At 36.8% G+C, this 26,264-nt stretch overlaps 1 protein-coding gene across 5 annotated transcripts in view; it reads right to left on the reverse strand.

Annotated features, from left to right (window-relative positions):
• Nucleotides 1–26,264, reverse strand: part of CDK17 (cyclin dependent kinase 17) — a 90,353-nt gene continuing 64,089 nt past the window's right edge. For all 5 annotated transcript variants that reach the window (XM_012569108.5, XM_012569106.5, XM_012569107.5 and 2 more), the window contains 13 exons: nucleotides 17,985–18,110; nucleotides 13,969–14,025; nucleotides 11,941–12,055; nucleotides 11,303–11,397; nucleotides 10,616–10,678; nucleotides 7,817–7,940; nucleotides 6,714–6,834; nucleotides 6,213–6,310; nucleotides 5,838–5,943; nucleotides 5,009–5,051; nucleotides 4,058–4,148; nucleotides 3,750–3,827; nucleotides 1–3,323 (listed from right to left, as the gene is read on the reverse strand). In XM_012569108.5, the coding sequence (XP_012424562.1) occupies nucleotides 3,286–3,323; nucleotides 3,750–3,827; nucleotides 4,058–4,148; nucleotides 5,009–5,051; nucleotides 5,838–5,943; nucleotides 6,213–6,310; nucleotides 6,714–6,834; nucleotides 7,817–7,940; nucleotides 10,616–10,678; nucleotides 11,303–11,397; nucleotides 11,941–12,055; nucleotides 13,969–14,025; nucleotides 17,985–18,110 (1,155 nt within the window). In that variant the 3' untranslated portion in view covers nucleotides 1–3,285. The remainder of the gene's footprint in view (nucleotides 3,324–3,749; nucleotides 3,828–4,057; nucleotides 4,149–5,008; nucleotides 5,052–5,837; nucleotides 5,944–6,212; nucleotides 6,311–6,713; nucleotides 6,835–7,816; nucleotides 7,941–10,615; nucleotides 10,679–11,302; nucleotides 11,398–11,940; nucleotides 12,056–13,968; nucleotides 14,026–17,984; nucleotides 18,111–26,264) is intronic.

The following is a 26,264-nucleotide window of genomic DNA, read 5'->3' on the forward strand; positions in this document are numbered from 1 at the left end:
TTGATTCTTTAATAATTGTTTATTTTAACTTTTATTGCCCAGTTCAGGGATACACTCTGGCTACTTAATGGTGTGGTAAAGCAGCACAAAAATAACACAGCCATGTTGAGAAGCACATTCCACTAGAGCATTGCTGAGCTGTTGGTTTGCCCCTTCCATCTCCCACCCTGTCCTGTCAATTCCCATCTTCCACCCACCCTCTCTCCCCTTCAACCTTACACCTGCATGTGAATGCAACCACATCACCAGCACCTGCATCTGTCCTGGCTTCCAGCCCACCTGACTCTGACACAGACCTACACCCACACCTTGCCAGCCCTACCCTGGGCTAGGTGGGACACACCAGTTATCTCCTAAAGATAACTACCTAAAATCAGTCACGACATGCAGGCCATTCCTCATTAACCGATCACTCATCGACAAGCAAAGGTGGTGACACCAAACACTGAAAGTCATCCATTTTTAGTGACTCTCTGCTTGGTTTTTGACACTCCTGAGGTCTTCTCCCAAAAAGGCCAACATTCTACAGTTTTTGGGGACAGTGAAACCAAGTCCGTAGTACCTGACTCTGCCAGACGAGAGGCAGAGCACAGAATTCCATAGAAAGAATGTCAGAGATGCCCAGCAACTTCAGACTTGCTGACTACTGTTTCAAACAGGCAACTGCCACAGAACTGTCTCTGCTGATGCAGGAACTTCAGTAACAGACAATTTTAAAAAGCCCCAAACTGGCTTGACAACAAATGCCAAGTTTCTTAAACATGTTCTTAGCTACCTCCTAATGAAGAACGCAGATTCACTTGTAGGTCCTTAGAAAAAATTTCTTTATAAACAGACAGCTTTAATTTTATGGAAGATCTTTTAATCTGTAACAAAAAAGCTGAATTCCTACTTAAAATGGAACATCCTTTTGTTAGCTGCGGCTGATCCCTTTCTAAGTTTATTAATGCACTTCATTTTACCAGGTAAACCTTGAAGTCCTTTACTCATTACTATCACATTACTACTTGTTCTTTTATGACCTTGAAGTACTACTGTTCTAGAAATGCTAAATCCCACATTTATCCACGGTGAACATTTAGTCTACCTTCACTACTTCTGTATAAAAGGATATTTTCCTGACACCTCTTTCTTCAACACTGTCACGTCTACAATGTATTTCCTACAAAGTTTATCGGTATAAAATCTAGATCAGATCCATAGCAACTATAAAAATATATATAACAACTATTTCAGGACAAGGTTTTTTATCAGTGCCAAATGTGCCTCTGCCACACCCGTAGCGCTCGAACTGGGATCAGGGGAGCCCCATCTGTCTCTGAGCCTCACGTTACGCTCCCAGGCAGTGTGACACGCAGGGCTGGCTCAAGGAGACTGGACCATGCTACTGAGAAGGTCCTGAGCAGCCTTAGCCACGGATGAGCCATGTCACTCCCACTGCCACTGCACTGAAGGAACTAAAGGAGCAGCCAAAGGTGACCCTGGGGGCTCCCACAACACACGGACCTCACTAAACGCTGCCAACAATGCCCCAAGAACCGCAAGTTCACTTAGTCTGTATTTTTAACAACACAGGGCTTTTGTTATTATAAATTTCAAAACAAAACCAAAGAATTCCACATAATATTTATACTTTCAAAAGTACAATATTAATACAGGTCGGTCAGTTAGAAATAACAGCAGTTTGTTAGGTCTACAAGATTTAACGTAAAACCGGTTTACAAATGCTGAAAAGCAGTAGTGGTCCAATAGTCACCGTTACACATTAATTTCTCTCTTCCAGAAAATAAAATTAAAAAAAAAAAATCCCAATTCAAATTTACTAGTATCAATGAAATATTAATAAAACACCCCCAAACATGCCACAATCACTATTCACAAATAAAGTTAAAATGAAATATACAAAAATTCACTTAATACTGTTAAATAACAATAAACTACAAGATTTCCTGAACAGAAATGGTAGGACCCCTGAATGTTTTACAGTGAATGTCAGGAAAAATTAAGTTACCTATGACTATTTTCATGATATACCAGCCAAAGATTTACATGACCATTTCAAAATATACCAATAAAGATTTACAGTCTCTTTAAGATGCACTAAACAAATAGGTTCATAAAGGTGAACACAAATGCTTAAAAATACTGTAACCATCACCAAGGGTGTACTTATGATACTCACTGAGATGCATAAGCATAGTAGTAATATGTTTACTATTTCTGGAAAACAGGTAACATCTAAGATCTGAAAAACTCTCTAAGTTCCCATTGTAAAAGCTCTGTAGCATAGCGAGTTCTTCTCAAGTACAAACTTGCATCTTTCCAGTTGATTTCAAGTGAATAATGCACAAATGGGAGAGGAACAAAGTGGGAAAAGTGTGACATTATTCCCCTATTTGTCTAATTAGTTGTCCTGTTCCTCTGTAATGAAAAGTAAGCCAGGGTCCAACATATATGAATTGTCCTTTTACTATTTGTATTTCTAAGTTTAAAAACAAGGTAAAAAAGTTATTGTTTCTGCAGGCCCCATATGCACAACAATGTGCAAATATGTTATGCTGGAGTAAGCCTGACAAAACGTCCAGCCTCCATGCTCTAATTTATCAATAACTAACATAGGATCTGAGAGCAAATCAAAGTTACTTTTCACTTGTTTGAATCAACCTTCACACCATGTGCTTTTCAAAAACATAATATGCATTATAATTTTTCAACTATTTCAACACATACTTCCAATGTTAAATAAGGAATTAAGTGCCAAGAACTTAGAGCATTAAAGATGGCTCACCTATAGCCAAGCAAAGCTATGCTTACATTCCAGGAAACACTGCAGTTTAAGAAATACAAAAAAACCCCGCAGCAGTAGAACATTTTATCAAGAGAAACAGATGCATTCACGTATTATAAAGCCATTGCAACTTCTTCAGGCATGGAACTGTTGTGTTAACTATACAGACAGTAGTTATTTAGCAGCAATGATTCCGCAATAAATAATGCACTGTGTTTCTCAGTCCTGCACAAAAATTGCAGCTACAGTTACATCAACAGCTGTAACCTACTGGCTCTAGTGGCAGAGGAGACCTTAAAACCAACTGTACAAAAAATTGTCACACTGTGACAACAAATATAAAAACATAATTTGCAGGTTGGAAATAAAAAGACTCCACTGTTAAGAGGACAGTGTAGACAAACTGCGATTCCAAGTCCACCAACAGAAAGCACTGCCTTTGGATCCGAGTCCTTGATCAACAGGATAGGCTTGGGCTTGAGTCTGCACTGCCCCCTTTAGAAAAGCATGCTCTGCCTTCTGTTCTTCCCATGTCCTGCAACACAACACGGACCATGGTAAGAAACCGAAGCATTTGCACAATACAGTATTAAGTTATTACCCAGATCTTCATCCTTCTTCAAGGTGACGCCCCTTGTGCTTCAATCAGCATCAGCATCTTTCTTTTAATTGCACTCACTGCACTGGTTTTTCACTTTGACACATCTAACCCCCATACAGTACTGGTTTGAAACTCCAAAATGTTCTTACCTGCACAGTCCCTGCCCAGCCCTAGTAAAACTCACATCTTTCTGTGCACTTAGCTTATGTATCTCTACAGGAATCACAGTAAATCATTCTGGATTTTTTTTTTCAGTAGATTCACACAAACCAATTTAACAAAGCATTCATTTTTCAATTCCAAATGCTTCTGGCAGAGCATTCTTTTAGCAAGCATAAGAAAATATAAAGCTTTCCATACCGGTCTCCGGGTAAGTGGAATTTCGAAAGCCAGGGTCTTTTTGCAATTGAATCTCTTTTAGACTGAATATTGAAACACCTGGAAAGTAACAAAGAAATTAATTCATATACAAATGTAAAACTATGTTTTATTGACCAAAATTATATTCTTAATTTTATAGTTTAGATTAAAAAAATTTCCAATTCACAAATAATTAACTCACTAGATATCAGACTTCTTTAATACGTTACAGGGTTTTTCCTTAAACAATGTACTTAGCTTTAATGTGCTATCTTAACAATACTCTGCTACTTTACTACTCGTCTTACTTTCAGGCAGAGTGTGTATTCTTGTTCCGAGATTTCTGAAGTACGCATGTTTCATGGCCTCTTCTGCTGAAATTCTCTTCTTTGATTCATACTATTAATATAAAAGCATACAAGTGTGTTGGTTTCCGTTAAAAATCTCTTTGCATCAAGTGATTCATCAAAGAGTGAAAGAGTTCTATCTGCTCAACATTTCCCATAATTCACGAGGACAACTTTTTTTCATTACTTTCATTTCACACATGACTATCTAATGGTTTATCAAAATCAGTACAGTCAACATGTAACAAGATTGCTAAAATAGTAAACACAACTTCTGTAAATGGATACAGGTCAAAACTACACCTTATCTTTATTTATAGATGGTACAATGATTGGTACCTCCTGCTTGGCATCTGTGCAATTCTAGGCAAGGATGCAGATGTTTAAAAAGCTGCACACAAATAAGTTACAGTGCTGCATCTACTCAAAGATGCAGGAGTTGGCCTTCCATCTTGCTTCCAACTCATTTTTAATACAGATTCAAAGACTAAACCTACATACCACTTCAGCTTTTGAATACAGTTACAACATCAGAGTAACATTACACCTTAGTAACTCCTTCTCTAGTACTAAGGTCAGTTAATCATTAAAGAAATTTAGCATTTGTATTTAAAAGTTCTAGTTTAATACCATATTTCACAAGAGATTTAGTGTTTTTAGGGCTAACATAGAGTAATTCTATTTTTACAAAAGGTAGTAAGAGAAGAAATTAGTTCTCGGTGGGAAAAAAGCAAGCATCAATTAATTGTCACACTACAGACTTCGTCTCAATCTGTCATCCACTATAGACTCAGTTGCACATTCCATTTTGAGACAGAACTAAATACTTTGGCTTCTAATACATTTTGTATGTAACATATTAAAACTGGAAACTTGAGCTTTTATAAAGTAAAGGCACAAAACACATCTTACTTGAAGGAACTTCGCTATCAATTCAATTCCTTCCGTGTCTAGCCTAAAAATAAAGATATTTTTAAAAATTAGGACAGTTATTGAATTGTATTTACGAAAGTAAAACTGCAGAGGAACTGAATTAATTAAATTATATCAAACCTGAAAATTATATCTAAACATGGAAATGTGTTCACCTAAACAACATTAATTCATGTTAATGTGAATACATATGAGTCCTAGTATCTCAGAAGAAGACTATTTGGAAAACATGGGAGACACACAAATCCTTAGTTTGGATTGTCATTTACTATGTCGACCTGGATCATTTATTTCAATATTTAAAATTATTTATTTTAAGATTAATACTACTCATTTCCTAGAGGGAAACAATGTTAAATCTTCTTCAAGGTAGACAACTAATGTCTTTGTTATTAAATTTATTTATAATAACTGCACAGACCCTTCACCTTCCTTTTTATGGTTTTAAAATAATAACAAAAAACTGCTCAAGGAAACCATTTTAACAAACAGCCTGGGTCTAGTATATGACCAGAAGAGAATTTGTGTTCTTTAGGAAATGCTGTGTGAATTCTCCTGCTATGGAGACATTATTAATTGGAGTCTATCGTTCCACAGGTCATTAAGTAGCTGTGGTACTGAGAATGATATTAGAGAAAGTAATCACATAGTACCAGGTTCTGCTGTGCATTATCATCTGCCCACAATAACACAACTGATGAATAGTTTTACACCATTCAGTGGCAGACTGTACACAGAAATGCATTCCCACTTAGGAATATGCAAAGCCACAGGGATGCATATTTTCTATTAATAAAATACAAAGTACCTTGGTGCATGGCTGATGAAAGGTTGTGGTTTATACTTAGGAAAGTTGTAGTTTCTAAATTCATCGCTGGAAGAAATGCCTGGCCATGTTTCTTGACATGGAGTTCCTGCATTTAGAATCAGCAACAAATTCAGCTTAAAAAATGTAAACAAACAACTTTGACATAAAAAAGCATTTAATCCGGTAAATTAAAGGAGAAAGGGAAAAAACATTTAATATGCCCTACATTGTGCAAACTCATCTGTACAGTCAGCTGAATCATTTTTCATAACCTTGATTACAATGCAATATATAATACTGTTCTGAGATAAAGATCCATAGTTCTTATACAAATATGGTGCGTTAACATTAACATTACTGAAAGTATCCATTTACCAAGAAGTCTGAAAATTAAGTGCAGTTCATCTTCAACAGTTGAACCAGGAAAAAGAGGCCTTCCTGATGCCATTTCAAAAAATATGCATCCAACGCCCCTTTATAAAGACAGAGAAAAAGATAAAGCAGAAATAATCTTTTAATTTCAGCTTGTAAAGGCTGTCAGGATTTCTTTTCAATTAAAACAAATTATTGGTTGTTAGCCATACACTGCTATTAAAATATTTAGAAAGATTTGTAGTAATAGAAGTGCTGTCAAAGACTAAACAAAACCTGTGTCACAGCTATATTATATCCTCTTTCTTCAGATGTTGAGTTAATTAATTTTATTAAAGTTCATGGTAGAATACCATGTTACTCTGTCATTAGGAGAAGCAGATTTGCTTTTATTCCTGAATACGAAAATTCAAAGGCTGTGTATTTGTTTTATTTAACAGCCAAGTTCACATTTTTTCAACTTGACTCAAAACAAAACTTGGGACTAGACAAAGCTATACCAACCACATGTCAATTTGAGTTGAATACTCTGAAGATCCAAGGAGAACATCAGGTGGTCTGTACCATAATGTGACAACTTCATTGGAATAAGTCTTTGTAGGAACAGACTTCGCTCTTGCCAGTCCTTGATAAGAAGGGAAATGAAGAGTCATGTACAGCTTGCTTAAATCCTTTTTGTATGAAACTGACAAACTATTTTTAGAACCTTTTTATACTTGCTAAATACCATCATTATTATACTTGTCATCTCTTAATGTTATTTAAGGCCCTAATAAAGAGAGTTCGATTGCCTTTTAGTATTTATGGCAATCTTACAGTCAGCATTTTTAAGCACAGAAGAAAGGTAAACAGATCAAAACTTGGACTAATCCTGTAAATTTAATTAAATAGCATTAGATTGATATGACACCTCCCTGCTGCAAAAACCTTCTGCACTGTTTCTGGAAAATTACATTGTAAAAGGTAGAAGGCAACAAACCATTAACTAAATGGTGGAAGCAGACCAAATCAGTTTTGGATCAGCAGGGCTTTTCCATCCTAACATTGTCAATTTGTCAGAATATCTTCAGTGAAATTCAGGTCTATCATGTTAGATGCAATCTTCTGAGCAACTTTCATTCACACAAAAGGGGTAAAATCAGAGGCACAGAGCACAACTTTCAAAGGAGCTTCCAGACACAGAAGGTAACAGGGAAGTATGGATGCCCCACTCCACTGTAAATCCCAAGGCATTTGGTGTATCAGTGATAGTTCAACACTTGACAATTTAACACATGAACAAACCCTTCCTCTCTCCTGTCATGGTTACCCTGCTTTAGAGTGACTGTGGAGCGCTAGGAGAAGCAAGGTGAGCTCCACCTTAAGGATTTGACTAAGTATCAATTTCACAGGAAGCTGTAATACTACTTTCAAATTGGAGTGACAGTGTTAACTATAGAGGTATTACACTGCTTACTTATCCCCTGTAAAAGGCTGACTTTCATTTTCCATTTGAGAACACCCAAATTCACTACAGACCCAATGTACTCATTTCTCCTTTTAAGGAAAAATTATTTTCCTTTGCTGAGAGAAAATAATAGTTATTGCAGAGTAATTTCAGGCCATACCAAAGTCTGCAAGCTTCAGTTCTCCTTTCTCATTAATTAGTAGATTTTGCGGCTTCAAATCTCGATGTAACACCTTTCTCCTATGACAGTATGCCAAACCACGAAGAATCTGATACAAAAATAGCTACAAAAGAAAAAATTTATATAAATTAGACAAAAAATTGTAATCTACACATTGCATGACTAGGTGGGCACTGGAGAGTTAAGTACTGTAAGCGGGACAAAATTACTTCTCTAAAAAGCGAGTTAATTCCTTATGAGCAAATTCTGGAAATCATCATTATTGTTCAAAGATTTAAAATCATTTTACTCTAATGCACTGCCTTAACATCATACTTTATAACTAAGATTTTCAGAGTAGTTTGCTCTGTTTAACTGAGGAAAAACACAGGGCTGCTTATTTTCAAAGTATTTATTACCGCTCTTCCCCACACTAATGTCTTTAAAGATAACTGTCTCTGACTATATACTTAAGTTGCCTTAGGCCACAGAGCCCCTTCTGGAAATGCAGCTCAGCAGTGTTTCCATCCAACTGTGCTGAACTACATAAAGAATGTCTTGGCACACTACTGGAAAAACACATGTAGATTCACAAGCTAAGGGAAGATGGAGAAATGGGTAAATGAGGATTATTAAAGCAGCCCAACTGCCTCTGGTATTTACATTCATCCCCTCACCTTGACACACACAGAGGTTTATTTTAATCCTCTGGAAAAGCAAACCAAGCAAACAACTTCAGTCACGCATATCAATGGTGCATATATATGTATATATAGATATAAAAGTAGTATGGGCAAAGAAACGATTAGCAGTGGGCAGCCAAGCAAGTTTAATGTATCACTGCATCAAGAACTAATACTTTGCAGTTTCGGTATGTATAAAGGTCTGATCTCAAACATGGGACTTTTGGGTAGCTATTTACCACACAGCAGTAGTCAGTCAGCATAGGTAATCAAATGTACAACAAAAAAATACAAAGCATTACAGAAAGCAATGTGACAAGTTAATCATGTGACAAATTAATCATGTTTTTATATGACCATATTCTAATACACCAATTTATTTTTGCACCAAGTGAAACTACCAAATTATTTTTCATAAACTGGACAAATACACAGCAGGTGTAGTTGCATCCATCTGTTCTCAGCGTGCTGACATGGGATTCATCTGTGCTAGAAAACCAGAAATTTGGATTAATTTCTTTCTATTTGCTTTCCTTTCTGAGCAGAATGAGAAGCAACAAGTCTTGTTCCATCTACTCAGGCCCATACTGTTGCAGGCGTAGTCAGTCCCAAGTTTATTAACACGACTTCAACAGAAGTAAATGGCCCTCCCTAATGTACACTGGGACTGCAAGGATTAGTCAAGAATGCAAAGCAGATTACAGAAATTGTGAAGCTTCACCACAGTTGGCAGGCAGGGATCCTTTTAGAAATGCACAGTACACCATGTATTAGCTCAAAACTTTGGTTAAAACACTAATACCTGCAGAGATCACACATACCTTCTTTTTGTCAAAACACAAAAACCTAAAATTAGCTGAGGAGTGCGAGGAAGTGATGTTAGGGAGGTCTCTCAAATACGAATGATGACTCAAACCACCACAGTTATTAGAAGATAAGCACCTACAGCTACTGCAGCTAAGTGGCTGTTCTAGTTTCCCAGTGCCAAAGGTACTGAACATATAAATTTGCTCTCTGAGCATAGTTTAAACAATAGGCAAACAAGGAAAAACAATTCCTCTGCTTAGCTCAGATTACCAAAAGCAGATTCTGGCTTGTTTGCTAACTGTACTTATAAGAGTCAGATTCCCACTTACAGCTTTCCCTTATTTTTTTAAAGCTTAAAGCACTGCTTATTAACTTGCAGATAATTAAAAACACAAGTACATTTATGATTTTTGGTTGTTTCTCTGAAGTGGAAACAAATGAAAATTTCCCTTTGCAGACTCTCAGAGGAAGCAACAGAGCAGGTTATAGGCAGATGTCTTTCCCTGGAGACACTTACAGTAATGTGACAACAGAATGAAAGGGAAAGCTCACCAAACAGTCATCAATATGTAGCCTGTGTGCCAAATCACTTCACTAATTTCATGACAGTACTGTACTCTGTTTGGAAGCTGGTAAAGCCCTAAGTATTAAAGACCACTAAGAGCTCTGCCAGTTTTCCAAATAAAAGCCTGCTTTTTACAAAAGAAATAACACCTGACCCTGATTTAGTTTCAGCAGGCCAAATTGGAAACTGAGTCACTTGACCTGGCCACAGCCGTAACTAGAAGAAAAAGCAAATTAGGCCCTAAGGAAAATTTTATTTCCATTTTCTTACTAATGGAAAGATGAAAATTACTCCTTCTTAAATACATACTTTTGATTTCTTACTTGTGTGGTGGGCAGTGGCACCCAAAACCACATTCATGATTGAAGCCACATTTTCCTCAGAGTCCATATATAAATCTGAGGATATATCAAACTACAGACTTAGTAAATGAGTATAAAATAATGGAAGGACAAGAAGTCAAAAGAGTTATAAATGTATTATTTTTTAGTAATTTAAAAATTTTAGATATGTAACTTCAAAGAGAATGAAAACACATGAAATGATATAATCTCTTTTCTTTTAATGTTTTAAATACTTAAAGACACCATCTGATGTCAAATGTAGCTAAATCAGGCCAAAAAGGAAGTTACGTTTCTTTATCTTATTTTTAAAGAGACTAAACTGTCTGGCTCCTGATTATAAAGTTCTCTGAAATTCTTGAGACAAAGCTGGAAGGTGGCTACTGTCACTAAAAAGACTCACCTTTACATTGTGCATACTCATGATGTTGCCACAATCATCCATGTACTGCTTCAGGTCCTTGTCCTGTCAAAACACCATCATCATGGTTCAGTAAAATTGTGTGCAACAAATCACATAAATATGAATTACTGTTGGAACTGAAATTATTCATTCAAAAAACAGATTTCTGCAGAAGATATTAAATTATAAAAACCCCAAAAGCCTGGACACAAATACCCATGGTTTTCCAAAGGATAGAAATACCCTTTTCCCAGCAAGCTGTATTGTCTTGGGCAACATTATTTGCCATTGCCTTCTCCTCCATCTACGTGAGGCACAGTATTTTATAGATTTGGTATATTCTCCAATTACACTGAAAGTCAGCTATGTCACAAATGAAAAATATCATTGGAACAATAGTGTGATTGCCATTTTATACAGGTAATGATTTTGGACAAGTAGATAGTTTGATCAGGCAGACCACACTATCTGCTATTAATAAAACTCTAAAATGATTACAACAATATTTACTAATTTACAGCCATTTAAGAACTGAACACACTGTTCTCATTTTTAGCTGAATGACTTAAATGCAGGAGAAAACTCAAACAGTCCTAGTACTTAAAAAAAAGAGTACATTTTGTTGTGTTTATGTTTCTTAGAAACAATAAATCAAATGTAAAGCTTACTAATTGTTTAAGCACTTACCAAGTATTCAAAAACAAGAGTCAAAGACTTGTCTGTATGCACAATATCATGTAATGTAACAATATTTGCATGTTTCAGATCTTTTAATAATGACACTGCAAAAGAGAACAGGAAGAACAAAGTAAGTGCAGAACATATGAGGAATAAATGTAATTTCTAGTTAAGATCATCCATATAAGCTATCTGAGGTTTTTTAATTAAAAGGCTATTTTTAAGAACATAAAACTCATATAGATCAAGTTATTAAAGAAGGCATTTAATAAAAACAACAAACATACACTTGAGTAACAAGCTTGTATTTCTTAAACTATACATTTCAGAAAGAAGTAATTCCGTAAAATGTATTCTGAGTTCCTGAAAGTTACTCACTAACAGCAGTCTAATTCAGTATTTAATCATCCACTTATAATACTGCATTTGAGATCACAATCACAATCAAATTTGAGATCACAATAAAGTGAATAAATTTGAAACAAAACTCTGAGTATCTCTGGACTATAGTTTTCCTCATTAATACTAATAGCAATTTCACTAATGTCCCATGAAGCCTATGTATTTCCAAGTACTGATGGTGCTTTGGTCAAAAAGAAATCCAGAAGTATTGGAAATTCTAAGAACTAAGAAAAGAAAGTTACCACCTTCTCTTATGGCTGTGCATGGTGCTCCCTCTTCGTGTTCCAGGCGGATTTCTTTCAGAGCTACTAGATTCTCTGTCAATTTACTTCTCCCCTTATAAACTGTGGCATAAGTACCCTATAAAATGGGGGAAAAGAAGGGAATTTTTTCAAGTTCTTTGTTTATCAAAACATTAGTTAAATAAGAAAATATTAACTTCTTTCTGAGGATCTAATAGATTTCATTTTAGATATGAATAGTTTTACATTATATTCTTTTGACATATGTAAAAGTACAGAATACTTCTTTTAAGCACAGGACTGAACTCACAGAAGCCACAAGGGATGTATATGCCCAACAGCTCTGAAAATTACATGGAAACCTAAATACCACAGAGCTACCAAAGAAGTCAGATCAGGTAGCACTAAGTTCACTAAGTTCACTGCTGGGATCATTTACACTCCTCAAAGTCTCCATCTGACTACAGATACCTAGGTCGGGTATCTTTACACTATGCTGCAGTTATGCTTCTAAAGGCTGCAGACATATTCTTCCACAACCTCAAAGAAAATATGTAACTTCTTTGGATAGCTTCTTGTCTTCATCATGTATTTTTGGACAGCAAGAGATATAAAACTCTAGAGGCATATTAAATTAAGACAAAAAGTTCTGACAAAACAGTAGGCAATACTAATCTCTGCAAATGACATGAAAAAGCAACTAAGGTACAGAAACTACCCTAGATCGCTACAGTACTGTAAGACTGCAGAGGATCTGGACAGGATGGATCCATGGGCTGACTACAATTTTAGGAGGTTTAACAAGACTGAGCACCACGTTCTGCACTTGGGTTACAACAATCCCATGCAGTGCTATGGGCTTGTGGAAGCGACTGGGAAGATGATCCGAAGAAAAAGATGTGGGGCTGCTGGCTGACAGCAGCTGAACATGAGCCAGCGTGTGCCCCAGTGGACAAAAATGCCGGTGGCACCCTAGCCTGTGTCAACAACAGCGCGGCCAGCAGGGCCAGGGAAGTGGTTGTGCTCAGTACTTGTGAGGCAACACCTCAAACAAATCCTGTGCCCAGCACTGCAAGAAGGACGTTGAGGTGCTGGAGTGTCCAGGGAAGGGTAATGGGGCTGGTGAAGGGTCTGGAGCACAAGTCCTATGAGGAGAAGCTGAGGGAGCTGGGGGCGTTTAGCGTGAACAAAGGGAAGTTCCAGGGGATCTTACTGCTCTCTACAAATGCCTGAAAGGAGGTTACAGCCAAGTGGGCGTCAGCCTCTTCTTCCAGGTAACAAGCGAAGGACAACAGAATAGGCTTCAAGATGCATCAGGCAGGCTCAGATTTGATAACAGGAAATTAAAATGTTTTAAATGGAGGACAATATTTACAGCAGAGACGCTGACCAGCCCTGCTGCCTTCTTCAATGGTTACTGCATCCCATTTCAGTGCTCCTTTTCCCTTTTCGATCCCATTGGTCAACCTCAATCAAACTGGGCAGGAATGACACTTGACCCCTCTTGAATTAAACTGTTTCTCTGCAAGTCAGAGGCTGACTGGAGGCGGAAAGCTGCTGCCCCCTCCAAGTGTTACATACTTCCCTTGCAGGCTTCTTTACCTGAACATGCACACAGCTATTGCCTGCACCTTGCAAGCACTGGTCTCTAATCCATAATGAGTGTTCCAACACCTAAGTCATGGCAAGAGGACACCAGATTAAGTGTTATCATCAAACACACAGCGCTGCCATCAACAGAATGATTTTGTCTATCTGGAAAATGAGCCAGCCAACAGAAGAAGGTCACAGCATATTTGCTAGTGGAGTCTTGCTCTTCCCCAGCTTTGACAGTTTTCCTGCCTTTTTTTTTCCCTTATTATTTGTGCATAAAATTGTGTAGTTGTGACATTGTTACACATGTTGAATATGCTTGGTTTACTGAAAAAGTAAATTCAACAGGTATTTTTAGAGATATGGAAAATATCAGTTAAACTTACACAAAATTTTACATAGGATATTGTCATCATTCCAAAAGAAAACTATACGTACCTCTCCAAGCTTTTCTAACTTGATATAGGTTTCCATTTTTCCAAATCCAATTTCTGACTGCAATGCAAAGACACGGCAAATTGATCACTAAAACCAAATACTTCATTTGTACATCATTTAATGAACACGCTAAACTTCATTTCAGAAAATTACCTGACAATACTTGACTAACACTGCACATTTCCATTTCAGAAAATTACCTGACAATACGTGACTAACACTGCACAATTCCAGTATTTAAAAACAAATTAGCACATTATGATATAAATGCATCCCAGCATCCAAGCCCAGGGCTCTGCCTGTTGGCCAGTCTACTGCATATCCTGGAGGAACTGAGCTGAGTTATACTTAGACCAAAACCTCACTTTAACCTACCTCCTACTTAGGTTTTGTCCACTCTTCTGATCTGATTACTACTACTGAGGTTGTTATAGCTTAAAGCATAGAGGTAATCTCAAACTAGTCCATCCTTTCTCTAGCTCAGCATAACCATATGCTGCTGCTTTTTTCAAAGTAATCTGATTTGTTTGCTATGTTCAAGATCTTAGCTCCAAGTTTCCTCTTCCTCTTCCATTCTGACTTCTCAATGTCTTTTGGACTGAAACTTTAGCAAGAAAATCCCTAAGCATCATTCCTCAGCAAGCTTCAGCTTTGTCTCAGAAGTTCACATTCCATATCTTTTAACTCCAAATCTTTCTGTGTTTTACTTGGATCTATTTATTAATCTTCTCTTTTTTTCTCACCAACTTAGCTCTTCAATGCAAGCCTGAAGGGTGTGCCTGCCTATGTAACACATTAACTTCTGAACACTTTAAGATCATTAGTCTTTTCCTGTTCAAATCCACTGCTACTCTCATATACCATGGTTATCACTTACAATTATTTTCTCATAATACCGCTGTGAATTACATCAAAGCTTCCTATTGTTCTTGCAGTACTGCAACTATTGTTCCTGAATGCTGAAAGTAAACATGTAAATGTGAAATCTTGAAGCAATTTACAGAATGCATATAGCCTGTACCCTGTCAAACTCCCAAATTTATAGGCTTCATGGGGTTATGGTTTACTGACAAGTGAACAGACACTGCAACAAAAGAGCCAGGTTTTCTCCCCTGCATCACCCCCTCCTTTAATTTCCAAACATAGCTCTTCACTGGCTATTTCTTTCCAAGGAACAATCCTTTGACCCTAAGCAGTCTTCAGTACCTAGATCCACATGTCACATGCTGATTTACTCCTAAAAATCTGATGGATTTGAAAAATTTCTATTTCATGGTAACACAAAGTAACATAAATACTATTGACTGTATTAAGATTTGACAATATAATAGGAAGGGAAGAAAAGTTTGATTAATACTTAGTTTTCAGAACATACGTATGGAAATACCTCTGAACTAAGGTTAAGATTTTGTCTGCAAACATATTTCATATATCTATGGAAAAAAATGGGTGTATAATTACATTAATATAACATTAAGAGCAATTCTGCTTTATTAAACTAGTGTTAGAACTGAAATGTTTTAGAACTGTGTAAGGAGACTGCAGCATCACAAACATTTAGGAGCTTGTCAAAGACAAACTATCTCAAATACAAGCAAAGTTGATACTTGCTACCCTTGTAGCTCCAGTGAGATTTTAAACATACCACTGATATAGGTGCAATGTTAACAAAATAAATATTCTATTTCTAAAATGCATTTTGACCTACTTAAACAAACATATCTTGAAGTGAGTATTAGATGGTATTAGAATTAAAAAGACAGGCTGCTTAGCTTATTGGAGAAACTAAAGAACACAGAGACATTGGTCTTGCTATCACCAGACAGTCTGTAATTTGAAAGTCTGATTTCTAAGAAACCTCAGTGTTTTTCATTAAGATTCATAAACTTAGTATCTGTTTAATACAAAAAACCACACAATATTTCCTACATACAGAAGAAAGATATTATTCAAGACCTGCTTTAAAATGTGTTTAAATTTTTGATCACATCTTGGTTCCTTGTCCCTCCTAAGAAAAAATAAGTTTTAAATTCCTCAAACTAAGATCAGTTTCATTTGTAGTTCAAAATAATTTTTGAACTGTTTCACCTTTTTCTGCAATATGCATATATCTTGCCTTACACAGAAACACTGATGCACAGTATTTATGGTCTTTTACTTCTAATGACTGCACATACAAAACTGTACATGTATACACAAAATGCAATCACTGCTAAATCTAATTTTTTTCTTGTATTTCAAAGAAAACCACCAAACCTAAAGTGCAACAAGTCCTCACCTGGTACTTTTGATAGCCTTTTCCCTTTGATCCCTATTAAGTCTTGAAAAGAGACAAGCCTTTGAAGCAGAGCACAATACTCATCTATTGTAAGTAAAAGTCTGCTAGCAGGCAATAACAATTTAAGAACTGTGAGTCCTTGGGACTCTTTTTTTGAAAGCTTAGTTTGAAATCATAGCAAATGCAGGGCCCCATACCACAGCAGTACTGGCAGGTTTCATTCTGGACTTTAAAACCCTTTAAAAATGAAAGCATTTTAAAAGGCAAAACAAAACAACCTTGTGATGAGAAGCTGATTCCAGGCACACAACACATTCATTAGAGGGCACTGTTTTTCTGTCAGTCTTCTCAGAGGTAAAGAGGAGAGAACTTCAACTGCTCTCAGGGGTCACCATTAAATGTGCAAGGGAGTTCAGATTTACAGGAAAAATTCCCCCAGATCCCAAATACTTAACTCCACTGGCAAGGTTCTACTGAAAAGGTATTTTGCCAACATCTGAAGAGAGGTTTAGGGAAGTCTGCTCCTCAGTTCCATGCTACAGCAGCAACTAAGTGGTGAATGAGCTACAAAATTCTGGCACAAGTATTTAAGCCTGACACACTATCATTACTTCCAGAGATTCACTCAAATGTCCTTTTTTAATATTACTCAAATTTTTTTTTTTTTTTTTTTTTTTTTTTTTTGCAAAAGGTGGCATGCAGAGCAGAGCTTTATTAGTCCAGCACACTAATTTTTTTCTTTCAGGGTAAAAACACTCAAACACTGCTTTGTTATAGACCTTATTCATAATGAATAAAATAAAGGTATTTTACAGTTAATAAACCTATTTCACTATATGTATTTTTCCTATTTATTTTTCAGTAAGTAAGTAATTAAATCAAGAAAACAACAATGTGCACTTCATAAACCTATTCAGAATTTCTCTGTGACAAATTTCTCACCAATGGATTTATACAGGATGTCAGTAACAGTCTAGCAATTCTTTAAGACCTCAACACTAAAGAACACTGATAGCTAAAACTATGAGTAAAACATAAGACAATAATGTTTTTTATTATTCCACGGATGTGCATGATTTATATGTACAAATATACGTTTTCTAGCATTTATACCCTGATTATAGTATAGGAATACTCATTCAGTCCTCTCTAAGGAAAATACTTATTTTTTAAAGTAACCAATAATCCAGAAAGGTGTATGTGAATTTATTTCTTCATACTTTTAGGAAATAAAATGTGGTTTAAAAAAGAAAACCAAAAAAAATCACAAAACACCCACTATTGTCTTCATAGCAATTCTGAGAAAAAATTGTTATCACGTACAAAAAGAGCAGCAAGGAGGACCTGCCTTCATATTATGCTGCTTTAGGGCCTTCCTACTAAATCACGAGGGGACCCAGCCTTGATCTAAGACTGTGTGGCCTATTTACTCAAACAGATCATCCCTGCCCTAAAAAGCAGAAGGATTTAAGTACATACTTTGGGAGTTCAATTTAGCCACTGATTTCAATAGGTCAAGACCTTCACTGAGAAATACAACAGCACCAAGTTAGAAGAAGAAAAATAAAACCAACTGTGAAATTCTGCATTGGACTTTTTCAAGTACATGCTGATGTTTAGGAATAAAAAGTCCAAGTGGAAAAGAAGCTGAAATATACCAGTGGAATACTGGCCTGTGTGTTCAATGGATTCTGAAGGCCTGAGAGGTTGGTTAGAAAGGCAGGTGCATTACACTTACTAGGGATGCTCGACGAGAACGGCGACTCATTGGCTGGTCAAAGGGCGGGCTGTTAATCTGCAGCTTCTCCAGGTAGCCATCGGGTATCCTGATGTCAGCGGGCAGGGACAAGCGCTTGTTCAAATCCTGCAGCAAATCATGTTAAAAAGAGAAGGGACAAGTAGAATTCAGAATTTCCGAAAACATCTTCTAACATCTTCGTCTGCAGTGTTACCATATAAAACTGAAATATTTATACAATGAAAAAGAATCTCACAGAAATAGTTTTAAAAGCATATTCTCCTCTTAAAATACCTCAATTTGCTAATATAACAGGTTAAAAAACCTGTGCAAATGTATTAGTCTGACAAGAGTAATGAAATATTAAAATGCAAATAACTACATTGTGGATAAATGTATTGAGTTTACTCAAATACTTAGAGAGACCTGGAATACCAGAAACTGAGAATTCAGAGACTTGTGGATGCATTTCTTTCCATATAGAATTACTTTAGTATACGAACAGGTTTCCATAATTCAAAATATATCACCTTCTCTTTCTCTCGACTACAAAAAGCTACTTAGTCAATTTTTTCCAGTCTCACAAAACAAAATCACCTCATTATTAGAGCCAACTATTACAAATATTATTACATTTCTTTTATTTGTAACTTGTGCAGGATCTTGCAAAAATGAAGATGCTATTACATAAAAGCCATTTTCTATGCATCAGAGTCTGTTTTTCCCCAGTAATTTTTCCCAACAGCAACATACATCATTTCTAAGACAAGAGGGAAACAAAATCACTTCATTTTTTACCAAGTGGTGGGGGGAAAGAAGATTTGTTTCTGCACATTCTTATTGTTTTTATTTTCAGTTTGGCTTTAATTTCAAACATGCCAAGAAACAAAAATATTAAATATTGTCTCAAAATGGCCAGTCACCATCTCAAAAGATAAAAGGACATCATAGCCAGGCTCACAAAAAATGGAAAGTCATTTCTGAAACAGCAGGAATTGTCTTTCAGTGTAGATAGTTTACCCAAGTACAGAAAGTCATGCTCAACATCAAAGTGCACAATCCGCCCCCAGAGATTCTACCCTGAAGCTGAGGACATCTCTGGAAGCACCACTGTTTTCACACTTTTCTCCAGCTCAAGAGGTAACTCTATTTTTGCTGGTAGAGCTGAGATTTAATCAATACTGACCTGAGGGCAGTAAACCCTTCTTGAAGCTACTCTTTTCTGTCTCACCTATCACCTCCAGCTGGGCATCCTGAGCTAACTCAAATGTTGGCAGCTACATCCCTGTTCAGTTCCCCTCAGGCTTGACCATGTGCTTCTACTCATGTCTGCAGCAGCTTTGAACTATTCCAGCATGCTAAATAACCAAGAAACTCTCAGGCGAAGTGCATAGCTTCCTGCCAGCTTTGTGCTCCAAACAGGTTCAGTGTAAGGTCAGACAAGCTCACAGCCTGAATGCAGGGCAAGAGAGGCACAGCAGGGCAAGCCCAGGAAGCCAGCAGCCAAATTGGCTTAGGCTGACAAAGAACTGGATCATCAGACTTTTCAAGACTTGAGATCTTGGTGAGCAACTTGCTAAGCTTGCAGTGACGAGAATGTATTTGAACCATGTATATATATGACCTGTACACATACCTGGAGCAAAAGCTAAGCAGAAAATACCAGTTAAAGAGATATACTTTGAAAAACCTATGTGATTTGGGAATTAGTTGAATCTCAGGTAGGACTGAAGTGCTAGTATATATCCCCCTGGATGATTTACATATGCCATTCACTATGGTCACCCCATACAAGCATAATTTTTTTGGAGAGATGCCACCAAAGCTCTAATTTCTGGCAGCTGATCCTCCTGTTCTCTTTTTGCTTCTCACATCTCTTTAGGTACAGAGCACAAAGCCTGTTAGCTTCTGCTTTGCTGCCCAACATGAGTTTCTTTGCACAACTGGAAAAATCAGTGTCAATTTTTTATCTAGTACAGAATTTTTAAACTGTCTTTAAACAGAATGGCAGCTTTGACCAACATTTTGAGACTAAATTAAAAGAAAACAAAGTATGGCCCAATTCTGGCATACTTTCTAGTTTATTAACTCATTTTCAATTTGCATATTTTAAATCTTTTAAAACATTGGCAATTGTAAAACTGCCTTTGTGGTTTTTGGGAGAGTGGTAGAAGCAAGAAATTGTAACAGGTCCTACAAGTCTTCCCTAGAGTAAAATAGTATTTTCCACTACAGTATGTTCCTTCTTTTCGCCAGGCTCTGCTAATGCCTCTCTCCCACTAAAGAGAGTTTCAGATTATGAAAAAAAAAAAAAAATTCATCCTGTAATTTACTGCATTCCTCAGAAAATGCTGGTCGCTGTTCACAACAGTTGAGCACAAAGGAAGGCATGCCATGTTCATTTGAAGAAAGCAGCTTTGACATCTCACTGCACGATAAAACCACGAAACTGCTGGAACAGTTTTGGAACACAACAGATATGACAGAAAAAGGATCAGCATCTGTCTCTACCTCACCTTCCTAATGTAATCCCACATCAGCACTGGGCCAATATAGTTGCTTTTTGCTTTTTCTGATGGCTCAAGAACAATTTGACAAATACCAAAAGAACAAAATAAATTATTAGTGAGCTCATTTTTTCAATGTAACTTCCTGAACACAACAGATACCACCACTATCCTGTAAACTCTGTGACAAAGTTTACTCTTACCTATTAACTCTTGTGACACAGAAACCTGTTGTAGTGCTCTCACTGTTCCATAGTGCTTGTTTAACAGGTGTGTTTATAAGGATTTAAACAGAAAATCTTTACAGGGATATTGAAGTTATGGACTTCAACTTAAAGACCTCAAGAAATACTGACCTGATGGTACCCCAAAGCTCTCCATATGCATGCTCTTTCCCCTCACAACACTCATAGCTGGTGCAGCTGAAGTGGTGCTTCAAACCCACCTCCACAGCTTCCAAGAAGCTTTTCCAAGCATACAAAGTTGATGGGTATGTAAGAAGAAGGAAGCAAAGGCAGCCTTTAGGGTTGCAATGGCTATTTGAAAACTATGCCATTAAGTGTGTACTGTGCCTGCCATCAGTGAACACGCACCTTTTCACATGGAGTGCAATGGAAACAAAGCAAGTCTAAGATTCTACGCAGGTACAAAGAATCCCTTACTTTGAAGCCCAGCTATCACAGAAACAAGATAAAAATGTTTTAGACACGGAAAATATGATAATGCGAGGTAGATGTAATTCTATTACAGAATTCCTATTCCTTCATTCTCAAAACCTCTGCCTATGCCATTTTTGCAACAAGCCCCATGACTTTACTTCAGAGATTCATGTGACATCCTCAGTTATAAACCAAGACCTTCAGCTCTACACTTCCATTTGGTACTCCACAGTAGACAGTACAGTCTGAGTGCAAGTACTTACTGCTGCAAAGGCCAAAATCTGTTCCAATTTGGGTAACCCCCCCCAAAAACAGTAATCCACTTTTACATAAAACCACAACCCTCATCTCTATCCCCTGCAATGTCTTTCTTTTAAAAAACCCTGATCAACACACCCCAATCTGAAGAGGAAAGGAGACTTTTTTTTAAAAAATTAGAATACCTGATGTTAGTAATATTTCTTTCCCTACATTTGTAATGCAGTAGACAATACATGACAGCAATTGCTCTTTTTCTCCCCTCAGAAAAAAAAGAGAGTATTACGTGCTGAAAGCCTAAATCTTTGCCATGTTATAAATAAAATCAAAACAATATATATTATCCTTAACTTTCTTGAGCTGAAGAAAGATTCTTTTCTGTGAGAAAACCATAATGATTTCATGGTAACTGCAGTAGGTAGTTTATAGATTTTTCCTCCTAATGATTTACAGTACAATACTTCCAAAACTCACACTTATTTGGCTATGTTAGAATGTCAACCAAGCCAAGACTTCATTTTTAAAACCATAAACCTTTTATGACACCAATATTTGAAAGATAATAGAATTATATATACTAAGTCTTCTTTGCATTATAATTTTCCTTTACCTAACTCCCTAAAATAGACAAAATGTAAGAAAATAATTTAGACTACAACCGCAAATACCTGAAAGACGGAAATTATTATGTCACATTTGTCTGTACCACCTTAATTTCTCCTAGTTTTTGCAATAATCGAAGCAACCATCTCTTGGGAAAAGCAAGCAATTATAATTAAATGCTATACAGTAACATGAAAGGGGATTCATTAGATGTGCATGAGAGGAATAAGCAGAACGTTTCCTAGTGGCTATACAGAAAAACTGGAAACTAAAATTATATCAGTCTGACACAGTTGAAAAATCCAGTTAATTTAACTGAGATAAAGTTAAAAGAAAAGCAAGAACCTACCACACACCTACTAATTTTGAGCCTTAACTGTTCAAGACCAGGCAGTCTGCTGACACTCGGGCAGCCTGGTCATCTGATGGCAGGACATTTGTTCTTCCACTGTGGGCTGACCCTGGTGAACAGTCAAGTCTTCACCCAGTGGAGCGCTCACCCTCTGCTCCCACAAAATGCAGAGAAGACTGAAGGATGGCGAGGAGACTTGTGGGTGTAGGTAACAGCAGTTTAACAGGGAAAGCAAAAGCTGCCTGCCCTAGCAGAATGGAAATAGGAACTGATTCACAGCTTCCTCTCAGCATGCAGGTGTCCAAGGGCTTCCCAGAAAGCTGGGCTTCAGCATGCACGTGGCTCAAGAAGTGCAAGACAAATGCCACAGCCACAAATGTCCTCCTTCCTCCCCTCCTGCTCCAGCTTTCATTGCTGAGTGCCATGCCAGATGGCACAGAATAGCCCTTTGGCCAGCTGGGCCCGCTGTCAAGACCAGGGGAATCAACCTATTTCCCTGCTGGTGCTGACCAGCCTTCAGACTGAGTCTGGACTAATGCAGGAAGCCTGGACCTGCCTGTTCTATGCAATTGCCATCTCTGCTCCCTCTGCTGCTCCTGCAGCCATCCCACTGCAACCCTGCTAAGGCTGCCTCACCAGCAGCAAAACCTGCTCTTCTAAAGCACATGGCGTGCTGCTGTCCTGTTGTAACACCAGGCTGGAGAGCCAGCAACATCAAGAAACAGATTTTAAAGAATTTCTAATTGTCTTAAATCTCTGTGCAATTCTGTGAAGCAATGAGAGACCTTCTGGTAAGAGGACTTTGCTCAGACTTATTTCAATTACCAACTGAATATAATGACCTGCTAGCATTTACCATAGAAAAAACTAAAAAGAAAAAAGAAAAAACTAAAAAACTTAAACAAAGGTATAAAATATCTTGCTACAACGCTGTTTAAAGAAGTCATAAGGAAACATGTAAAATTAATGGCAGGACTGAATTTTCCCTATGCTCTTTGAGACTGTCAACACTTTCTGAGACTGTCAACACTAAATGTCCTTTTTTAACACTAATTTTGCATCCCTTCATCAATCTAAATTTTTGAAGGTAGTAAATTAAAGCAATTCCCTATGCAGTTTTATATATATCCTTTTTTAACCATAACAGATCTGTAATTGGTGTACATAGACCCTCAACTCTAAGAGAGAATCTGGGTACATTCCTTATAACTCTTAAGAAGCAAGGGTTTACTGGAATGCAAAACCTTAGCTTTTATGGGCAACAAAGTACTTCAGGTAAAACAAAGAATCTTTTAGAGAATTGAAACTATATTATTTTCTTGTATTTCACTTGAGATTTATTTTTCCAAATGAGGTCTAATTTGTGAAAAAGCTTATGTCAATTCATAGTATTTCCTAGTTAATTCTTTTATACTTAGCTTTAGGGTCAACTTGCAACAAAATGTATCAGTATTCAACAAATGTGGTACTCTAAATGATCAAATACCTACATTTAACTGTATGTTATTTAATGAGTTATTTTTTGATCCAATTCCACATTATATTCTGGAGAACATATTCAGCCATCATTTGATTGGTTAGGGAAACTGGAATGCTTGTGGCATTTTCCTCCTCCTCCTCCAAATGAAAAACAAATTTTCTACCCTCCTATGCAATGCTTATTCTCAGTTTTGCTTTACTACCGGTTTTACTGGCAGAGAAATGCATTTATTTTTATAATTTGTCTGAAATGAATTTCACATTTGTCCTACTCTGCTTCATGGCAGATAAACATGTAAGCACTTGTGACAAAAACACCACTTTGTTTTCTGAGGAGATAACTACCCTAACTTGTACTTATCTTTGTCATCTATTTCTAACGCCAGCTACAGCAAATACTCTAAGAAGAACCACACTTTGTCCAGGATTTTCTTTCATCTAGCTAACATTCAACTGTGTTGCTGTAACTTGATGTGGAAGTTCTGTCTACCACTGACTATTTACACTTGGGCACAAGAAAAGTAGGCAGGAATTCCAACTCAAATTCTGCAGGTTCTGTGAGCTGAGGAATTTGACATTGTACATAAACAAACCTGTTTTCTAAATGAAAAACAAACAAACAAACACAATACAACCTTGCCCCCAAACTACTGGTTTTCACACATATGAGGAAATTCCAAAAATCCTAACTTTTTTTCATTACCTCTGGTCCTCTTCTGGATGGCCTAAAATACTATTGCAAACATCAGCTTCTTCACTTGCCACCCACAGTAAATAATTTAAAAAACTGTAATACTAGAATTTTGTTATCACATTCTGTATTTCACCTCTGTCAACTTTTTCCTTAGCTATCTATCCTTTTCTCATCTCCTATTTCCATAATACAAACTTACCAGCTATTCCCTTTTATAATTGCCTGACTTGACCCATTTAATACTACATAGTGCCACACTGTGACACTTTTCAGGAAGTCTCATTCCTAACCAAAAGGTAATTTTCACTCTTCAACCCTGTTAAAAAATTTTTATTAGTGGAAAGAACACTAATAACATTTTCCACTTTAAAACAAGTATCATAACAAAAAAAGGTATGGATTTCATTAATTCCCCTTTTTTTTTGGCCAAGGTGCACTATACACTTCAGTTAATTTCACTGAAGTTGAAGATGATTTTAACTCAGGATAGACAATGTTTGAACTCTATATATTAAAACTGTTCTAAAAAGAAGCAACTTGAAACATTCACATTTTTTGTGAAGTTTGTCTGTCTTTTGTCAACTCAAGTCATTATGTCTTTGACTAACACAGCACATTTGGAGAATAAACACTAATATTTATGATGAAACAGAAAAAAAAATCATTAAACACAAAAAATACATAACCAGAAAATTTCCCCAGGGAAGGTTTTGTTGAGGTCTTCCAAGTCCAATTTTAACTACATTACAAAAATCAAAAACGAAAACCAGACTACTTTTATTTTTAACCTGTAACAAATGTGCCAATTTGCAGAGCTCCTTTCTTGCTCCAACAGTAAGCCTCCCTTGTACCTACTGGACTACTAGTGCTGCTGATCTTTGAACTGATGGGTAATTTCAGACTGTTACCACACTTACAACTGCAACTGCTGCAAGAAAAGGAAGAAAGAAAACTTGAAGGGAAAACCCTGATAAACATCAGCCTCAGTTCACTCTTACTGAATGTTTCAATTAGCAACCCTAACAGTTGAGTATCTCCACAGCCAGTATTTCATTGCCTGTGGCCAGATGTTCCCACTGCTTTTAGAGGAGAAAGGGCTGGGTGCAAGAAACTACCCCTTCCAAACAGAGGAACTAATAATCCACTGATACAAGGCTAGGAGCCAAGGGGAGTAGGAAGCTGTCTCTGTCAGTGGATGATATAAACTACACTGCCAAGCTACATCATTATAATACCAATCCTTATTGCTTTGGCTATTCTGTTTATTGGTGAGTTACAATTCCAGACCAACCATTAATTAAGGTATGTACTTACTATAAGGCAACAGACAACTTGCTGGTCACCTCTCCCTTAAATTTTAGTTTGTCTTTTAAGAGTTGATTCTGCTAAATTCCATGCATGGAATTTTGTTACAGACTCACAAAGAAAAAAATAAGTTTTATTCTAAGTCTACAGACATCAGTCTGACAGCCCAAACAATCCACTATGGATCAAATGAAAATGCTCTTGTATAAACATTGGTCTGAATTAGCCTTCTCACCAGCTTTAGTGAGCACCAGTGAGACATCTCAGCTGCAGCCACAGGCTGTTCACTAGTAAGTCATTGTGCTTTTGTTCACTGGAGAATGCTTAATACATCTAAAATACTGCATCGTATAACCCTCAGTGCAACACAATTTAATTTCATTATATGCTTACTGTAAAAGAACCTCCAAAAACCAACAAAAT

The sequence above is a fragment of the Taeniopygia guttata genome, chromosome 1A (assembly GCF_048771995.1).
Source record: "Taeniopygia guttata chromosome 1A, bTaeGut7.mat, whole genome shotgun sequence".
NCBI lineage: Eukaryota > Metazoa > Chordata > Aves > Passeriformes > Estrildidae > Taeniopygia > Taeniopygia guttata.